We start from the raw sequence: 9360 nt of genomic DNA on the forward strand, positions 1-9360 counted from the left end.
GTGCAAGATAGTACGATTTCTCCAACCCCTACGATCACAAACTTGGAAGGAAGAAAGTCAAATGCACTAAGGGAATTGGTAAGACATTCAAGTCCAAAAGGAGGCATAGGTGTTCGATATGTGAGAAATTCGGGCACAAAAGAACCTCGTGTAGTATGGCCAACAAATCGTAGACAACCTTTTTTTTCGCTTCAGTTGTAAAACTACTATTTTAATGGAGAAATGTTCATTTCTGTAGAATTTAACCTTCAGTTGTAATCGACTTAACGCATTGTCTATGATAGACTATGTAAATTCTATGGTATATCGTTCCTACAGTCTATCAAATATTATGTATTGGTTATATGATTGCTTATCAGACATGCTATATTGGTCTTTTTACCACCTTAACTCTCCAATCGATGCAATGAATCATTGTTTCACATTCTCATTTAATGAAAAGTTGTAGAAACATCTATTCACAAGAAAAATCGTTGGTATACGCAAATCAAGCATTTTCTCTTCTGATACACGTCGACTGACCATTGGGTGGATATATGAAAGGACTCTATCTATTGGTCTATAAGTAGAGTGCCTATTTCTACGTAACCCTTCAGTTATCCCTAAACCCAATATCAAAAACCCTCTTCTTCTTCTTCTTCACCCAAATCAGAAAATATGCCTCTAAGAAGGATAGCCCTGCGCCCTGTCAAACGTGTTCCCCCAAGGCACTACGACCTCCTTCTTCTAAGGAATGATTTCGATTGCCTGTTCTATCGCCTGGGTCAAGACCGCATCTACCTAGAGTGGGAACTTCATAGAATTGCTCATTTCCTGAGGGCAATTCTGGAAAGGCTCGAAATGGATAGCCCTGACTACATCACCTCCCCAGCATCCTTGTGAAATCTGTTGTTTAGTTTTTTTATTTTCTTTTATGTTTATTAGTTTTTATTTTGTGTTCATTGCAGAAAAAGTTTTCTTATAGGATTGTTGTTAGAAGAAAACTTCTTCTTATTTTTCTTATTTTGCTTGTTCTGGTCGATGTGCCAATGTTTTGAATGTAAAAATCCTATGATTATGCAATGAACAAAGAATTTCTATTTTCAAATTGAATTTTCCTCTTTTTAGTTATTGTTATTTTTTGTGTTAGCATCTGTAGTGAATGCATCTATAAAAACAAATCACATAAACAGTTTCTCGTCGATCACATAAAGAGCCTATCCTCGATCTCATACTTTGTCTATCATCGACCCGATATAGTAGTCGATCATCGATCATGTGAATCGATGGAGCAGCAGTTAAATTAAAATAGATAATACTAACAAGTTTTGGGGTCTAGTGGGATAAAATAATTAAATTAAAAATAATTTAAACTGATAATAACATATTTTGGGTTGTTGGAATAAAAGAATTAAATTAAAAATAATTTAAACTGATAATAATAGGTTTTGGGCAGTTGGAATAAAATAATTAAATTAAAAATAATTTAAACTGATAATAACATATGTTGGGGCTGATGGAATAAAATAATAAAATAAAAAAATGATTTAAATAGATAATGTTGAACTGTTGGTGATTTAAATTAAAAATGATATAAACAGTAATTTTATTTTTTAAAACTGGGGGATAAAGTTAATAAACCGTCGTAGATCATGACCAACGTCATCCATCAACTAGATACTACAATATAACGTAGACTGGTATGATCTATCGTAGACCTACACCTGTACGAGTGCATCGACGGATCTCTTAATTAGGCGTAGAACATTGTGATCTACGTAGACTGATATAGACCAACACTTGGATGTTGTTTAAAAGAGAATAAATAAATTAAAAATAAATGTAGGGTGGGTTTCTACACATGTGAGGGAGCATAAACAAGTCACACAATCATATTAGAGGTTATACAAATTAGGGGTGGTGTATTAAGGAGTGTGTGGATGGGTAGTGATTGAATGTTCAATAGCCTAAGGGTAATGTTTTTCAAAGCACAGGTATGTTTTGTGGATGTATTTTGTATTTGATGACTACACATTCCACATACTCCTTAAATGACCACCCCCAAATCAAAAGATTAAGTGGAATGGATAGTGGTTGGACAAAATATATCCACAAAACATACTTATGCTTTGAGAAACATTACTCTTAGGAGATTGAACATTCAACCATTACCCATCCACACACTCCTTAATACACTACCCGTAATTTGTATAACCTCTAATATGATTATGTGACTTGTTTACACTCCCTCACATATGTAGAAACCTACCCTACATTTATTTTTAATTTATTTATTCTCTTTTAAACAACATTCAAGTGTTGGTCTATATCAGTCTACGTAGATTACAGTGGTCTACGCCTAATTAAGAGATCCGTCGATGCACTGGTACAGGTGTAGGTCTACGATAGACCATACCAGTCTATGGTATATTTTAGTATCTAGTTGATGGATGACGTTGGTCATGATCTACAACGGTGTATTAACTTTCACCCCCGGTTCCAAAAAATAAAATTACCGTTCCAATGGTAACAAAGGCTAATTTTGCACTTAACAAACGGCTAAAAAGAATCTAATTTGTCATTGTGGGAATACGGCTGTCTTGAGGACGTCACACACGGACTCAAATTCAGGTCGTAAATTTTATAAATGTGCAATTGCGAAGGTGAGTCGTGTATGTCGTTTCCATAATGTTAAGTTAATCATTATGTAATTATAATTTATTTTCTAGGATAATGGTGCATGCTCATTTTTTAAATGGCTCGAGCTATCACCTTCAAGCAGTCCATCAACGTTGAGTCCGGGATGCGACACATCAAATTTTTGTGACTTCGCAAAATTTCATCTACTAAAAGGCTCCAAGAATGTGAAGAAAATAGAGATTTTCTTATGAATTTGTTCAAAGAAGCTGAAGAACAAAGGGACCACCTTAAAGCATTGCTACATGACACCCAAATACAGAGGGATCAACTAAAACAAAAATTGATTTTGGCCGAAGAAAGAGAGAATGACCTAAAAATGATGTTGTGTTCTATAATGCTAGTATTCGTTCTTTGAAAAAGTGTAACATGGATGAAGTGATATTGAATAAATAATAATACTTCTATTTTTCTACAATGTTAACACAGTTTTTGATAGAATCATAGTCGATCAACCAACACATCAACTTAAAATGGAGCAGCATGATAATGATAGACTATGAAAGAAGTATACGAAATATTAGCTAAACATTCTATGAAATAAAAGAGAGTTTAAAATATCCTACCAAACAGATCATTCAACACATTAACAATAAAATAATTCAAATGTCTTTTTCAATAAATTTTCTTCTCATCAGCATAGGTGTTGTTGATTTCATCAACGATATCCATGAACCCATCTTGTTTTTCTTCCTCACCTTCTTTTTTTCCTTCACCTTCAATAACTACTTCTTTCTGACCTTTCTTTTCTTCCTCAACTTTTTTTTTGTTCCCCTTTAGCAGCTTCTTCTTCTTTTTCACCAGCTGCAGCTTTATCAGCTTCTTCTTTGTTAGCTTCTTCTTCTTCTTCTTCTTCTTCATCATCATCATCATCATCATCATCATCATCATCATCATCATCATCATCAGCTGCTGCTCCTATTTTTTCACCTTCTTCTTTTTTCTTGACTTTTTTAACTACATCTCCTCCTTTTTCCTTGCCTTCTTCTTCAACTGCTGCTGCTTCTTTGTCAACTTTTCCTTCTTTAGTTGCAGCTGCTTCTTTTCCACTTTTTTCTTAGCTCTTGTCCTCTTTCATTTTTTGTTCTTCGTCCTTCTTTTCTTCTCCCTTTTCCTCTTCCGCCACAACAGAGGCCAACTCATCTATTTTGCTTCTTTTTTCTTCTTCTTCATTCCTCTTCGATTCATGAAGGTCCACATGCACTGTATCATCATATTACAAAGTGTTACTGATATTTAAAGCTGAAAATTCATTAATAACATCAATTATTGAATGAAGTTACCTCGCTTGTGTTGTTGCTCATCCTGTTTTTTTTTCTTCAGTCTTTTCTCTCTAATATAGGCAACAATATCCAACATCACTTCCTCGAGCGCAACAACACGCTTATGAAGATCCTCGGGGGATGAGGTACCCACTGTATATTTGGAGGTGCTCAAAGTATCATCATCACCAATGCGTACTTCAACAGGGTTACCACCCAAATCCCCGTCATCATCACTGTCCTTATTTGAAATAAGGACAGTCACCCCTTCTAACTCTTTCTTTAAGCCATCGAGGATGTTATTCTTCACCTCGTACGTATATGGATCAAAGGTAATCATATAATTCATCTTCGTCTCACGAACAGTAGGGATGATGTGCGGGTGCACATTCTACAAAATATTAATAATTACATAATATTCGATACAACAGTAGTATTATTATTGCATAGTAAAAAATAAGTTCATACCTTGGTAACTTTTTCTTTGTATTTGGGGTCGCCATCAATTATCTGGTCACTTTTTGTAGTGTACCATCTGAGGATACGGGAAATGGGAAAGGGCTCATCCATTGATTTTCCAGCAAATTTTCCAAGATGAGGAAAGGCCTCATACATCCAAACCTGTAATCAGTACAACAGAGAAAAAGAACTCAGAGTCTATGACAGAGTATAAATAAAACAAGAATCTACGATAAACAAACTAAAGGGTTTATGGTAGATACCATGAATGCCCAGGAAAATCCGAATAGAGCATAGGATGCCTTCTGCTTCTCATCAAATACTTTCCTCTGCTTTTTCAGGTCACTTTTCTTCTTCAGATAGTTCAGGGTTAGTTGAAATGTCTCTTTCCCCTACGGATAATTCTTGAAGAAACTCAAAGAATCGACCATTCAAATCAGTTTTGTGCTGACAACCTTTGTTAAATCTTTTGCAAGCAACATGGTGTGCAAGAACCATAGTAAACAACACTTAAACTTGTGGTCCTCGTTCAGCTTATTCCCTCTGAACAAGTGTACAAAGTTGGCCGCCGTAATGTTTTTATTTTTAGTTACCTTAAAGCAAAAATGTTCCCCTTTGTCTAACACCTTCTTCATTTTTTATTCACTGGGGTATGATGAGCAGTTTAGCCCCGTGATCAAACAAAATTCTTTCAAGCCAAAACAAACAGGTTTGTTGTTAACGCAGAACCACATCTCATGATGCATCTTATCCCTCTTGATGCTTCGTAACAACAAATAATGGACCAACTGCCCATTGAACTTGAGATGTTCTGACAGGTTTCTCAGGTGTTCGAAACAGGACGCTTGAATCTTTTCTTCAACTCCTGGTCAATAAGAACTTGCTTAAATTCTCGATAATCAGTCATTCTTGATCTGATCGATATCTTCATCGAAAAAGATCCGACCTCATCTATTATCATTCAAAGGTCATACCGTTCCACGAAAATGAACCTTGACAAACTTGGCACGGACAAGGCATCATTGTTCCCATCATTACTGTTTCTCCCACTTCCCTCGCTCTCTTCACTGTTACCACTAACACTGCGCTCGGAAAAGACATCTTCACTAGACTCGTCGTAGTCGCTTATCTCCTTTAAATTTGGATCAGATTCGGACACTTCCTTGTCAATTTTATTTCTTTTTGAGACATTTTCAGCTGCCTCGGCTTTTTTTTTCTACTGCTACCGGCTTTGCCTTTAGGATAGATGATCTTTTTACCCATTTTCAATGCAATCTATACCTGTAGAACAAATCTCCCATTTTCAGTTCATATACCACAAGTCTATCAATAGAAATAAGTCAATGCTCAAATGAAACCCCCTACCCCCCCAAAAATAAATAAATAAAGAAAGAAAGACATACCCCATCAAAATCCAACATGGAGTATCAAAATCAAACTAGTGCACCTAATCAAACTAGTTAGCTATTAATCTTTCAATTTTCACTATTTCATCCATCATATTTTAAAAAAAATTCATATGTCTAAAAGTTTATTTCAATCTAGGGCATTCTGATTTCATAGACCATGGGTCGATTTCATAGATCACGGGTCTACAGATAGAAACAGGCGACTGTTGGAATCAAACTGCCAAAATAACTCTTCAAATAACGATTATCCCACCATTCCACCATCAAACAATTCACTCCAAACATCAATAACTGTGAACCAAAATCCAACATGCAATATCAAAACACGACAATTGCTAAAAATCAAACCGCTGCACCTAATCGAACTAATTGGCTATTAATCTTTCAATTTTCACGATTTAGGCAATCATTTTTTAAAAGAATTTCATACGTCTAAAAATTTATTTCAATCTAGGACATTCTAATTTCATACACCACGAGTTGATTTCATAGACCACGGGTCTACGGACAAAAACAACTTACTGTTTAAATCAAACTGCCAAAATAACTCTTCAAATAACGATTATCCCACCATTCAACACTTCTTTGCTAAAAAAAATGAAACTAAACCAAAACTCCTTAATCAACCAAATTAAAAAAAAAAATTCCTACATCACTACGAATCGATTAGCAAAGAAACCTGTTTAAATGGATCTACAAATGATCGAAACATGATTTTAACTAACCTTATGAAGTAAAAATGACCTCTTAGCAGCTGCAGAAGAAGGAAAAACGAAAATGGTTTTTGGGGAGAATTGTTCTTCAAGCGGGAGTTGGAGAAAATTTAAGAGGAGAAAGAAGATTTTTTTTTTTTTGATATTGAAAGAAGTTGATGGGTGTTAGTATATTATGTTAAATTTGTAGATGAGTGTTAGTGTATTATGATAAATTTGTAAAGTTAAAAAAATGATACAATGGTCCCTTGGCCCACATGTAGGCCAACTTTTTCACCTTTTTTTACGCTTTTTATACCTTAACCCTAAAAAATAATTCAAAAAGAAATTTAGTGTCCCTTTGGCTAAATAATTTTGAGAATGGTAGCTTTTGGCAATTTTTCCCCAGTTTAGATGTCATCACGACCTTGGCTTTTTGGGTTGTGACATGGCGAATGTAGGATTAGTAAAGTAGCTTTCATATTCTGTTGTCCTAATTTCTTAAAAAAGTTCCTCCCACTTTCTTAAAAAAAAATGGAAAACATCGATCAAGTTGAAGCAGACTTCCTTGCAAAATGTAAATTTCCTCTAAAATATAAACAATACTTAGAATTTACCTAAACTTAACGAAGAAGATATACTGATTGTAAAATCAAAATTAACAGTCACTTGAGCTAGCTTTCATCCACATAGAAAAAGTAAATTCAACAAAATGTACAACAACAACATATGCACCCAAAAATTCTCCATCTCGGCCTTCGATTTCCTTGGTGAAAAGTTCCTTTATTTCTATCTCTACACTATAGTCGGATACTGATACATTTTCATATTGTCTACGGTCTCCTATACCTCTCTATAAATTTCGAGAGCATTAAGGAGTGGCGGAAGAGTTGAAGTCGCAGTTTTATTAATCACAACATCGTACCTTCCGGTGCCAATTCCCGGAGACATTGTGTATATTGTCGTTGTTGACAAATAGATGGGAGACACAGGTCCATAAAACAAGTTGCCATTGACATAAATGTTGAATTCCCTTATTTGTGCCACCTGCAATTCCAAGACTTCCGCGAAATGCAAGTACATGTAATACTTGTCCGTCATATTTTCAGCAATCCACGCAAACGACACCGAGTCACCGGTCGCGATCAGGGGATCGGGTGTCACGGCCGTGCTCATCACCACGGACGGTACTCGATAACTGTTTTCACGTACCTCTTGTGTTGTATTAATAATTGCCTTATTGTCCCATTGAAATGGCATCCAAATTCTATCGTACACATCATCGATGTACCTGTTTTGTATTTAACTATACACATCATATATCACATCATTTAAAAGCTAATAGTAACTAATAAGTACTGCTAATTTTCGACAACAAGAATTAATGGATGGATAATCTGCAAAAGATAGTATTGACCTAAATAATCTAATAGTGTCAAAGAGTAAGTTATATGTATTGTTAGTGTAAAATATATCTATACCATCAAGACACCCAAAGGATATCTACAGGTAAAGATGATTTTATGCGATAAAATCATGTACATTAATTTTTTTTTATTTCAATGTATATAAGTTAAACTTAAATGTGTCATAACTATATGATCTTAATATAGCATACGAAAATCTTGATCTTCTAAAGTTAGAAAAGATTGAGCAAACGTACCTATAGGATTGATTGGTTAAGGAACCAAGGTTGAGACGTGCATAAAGTTCCAATGAACTAGTATTTAGTACTGTTCGGTATGCGGTAACATTCAAAGGCCTTAACTCTAAGGCTGAAATAAATGGAGTACTTGTAGTATCTGTTTTGACAAGGCAAACAGCTATGGAATCATTGGGAGGTGTGTGTATAATATCCTTCCTAATTGGTATAGAAGCATTAGATATTGTAACTGTGTCCCAATAATTTTCCCCAATGTGAAGATCAAAAACTGGCAATTTACCATTTCCATCATAATCTCCATAGAGAAAACTTGCCCTTATCAAGTATTTTCCGAATTTCCCTTGTGCAGGGGTTAAAGTGTAGCAATTTTTAGTCCCTATTGGAAAGCTTGTAAGTGTGAGAAATTGCCTTTCTAAGGCATTGGTTTGGTATATAGGTGATATGCTTTTGTTGACTCCACCGCTGACATAACCTACATCTGAAGTGTATGATAGTCCTGTTATTATATCTGTATAGTTGGAACCTGCTGATATTCCACAATCTATGCTTATGAATCCTGTAAAAGATGGACATAAAACAGAACTTAAGAACTAAACAGGGAAAACATATACATATATACTATGTGCAGATCAGTCAGAGACGGATTTAGAATTTTAAGTTTGTGGTTTCAGTACAATCCATTTTGCTTTAATGTGTTCTAAAACATAATTTATACATTTTAAGCAGTGACTGATGCAACTTTATGTAATTGGATTCATCTCAATTCAGTAGTTTCAGCCCGCAGTGTAGCTTCATGTGTTCACTAGAATTGAAACAAATAGTCGAGATGTGTCCATAATTTCAAAAATATAATTAGTTTAAATTTAAAAACCTTAAAATATTGAATCCATAAAACTTAAATCCTAAATCTGCCGCTACATTAAATGATTTTTTATGACAGATGTAGAATATGAGCCAAAACTACTACGTTTTGCCGACTCGTAACTTCAACAGTGAATCCGCCTAGAATAAATTAAAGGGTTACACTACTAATTAACATGGTACCTGATTGATCTTCTTGTGCAACAGCTATTGTTACTAAATAAAAACCAATAATCCATGAAAAGAGGAAGCCTTTCAACATCTCCATATCTGGATTTACTCTATTATCTTGAAATTTAGTTGGTTGAGTGAGAACAACTTTTGGACTTTGCCTTATA

General features: G+C 34.8%; 1 protein-coding gene across 1 annotated transcript; it reads right to left on the reverse strand.

Annotated features, from left to right (window-relative positions):
* Positions 1-7121: 7121 nt before the first annotated feature.
* LOC107854350 (putative leucine-rich repeat receptor-like protein kinase At2g19210) lies at positions 7122-9360 on the reverse strand. The gene is made up of 3 exons (XM_016699357.2): positions 9206-9360; positions 8162-8717; positions 7122-7789 (listed from the first exon to the last, which is right to left on the reverse strand). Exons 1-3 carry the CDS (start codon positions 9288-9290, stop codon positions 7342-7344), a joined length of 1089 nt encoding a protein of 362 aa, XP_016554843.2. The 5' UTR covers positions 9291-9360; the 3' UTR covers positions 7122-7341.

Source organism: Capsicum annuum, chromosome 6, assembly GCF_002878395.1.
Source record: "Capsicum annuum cultivar UCD-10X-F1 chromosome 6, UCD10Xv1.1, whole genome shotgun sequence".
In the NCBI taxonomy this organism is placed as follows: Eukaryota; Viridiplantae; Streptophyta; class Magnoliopsida; order Solanales; family Solanaceae; genus Capsicum; species Capsicum annuum.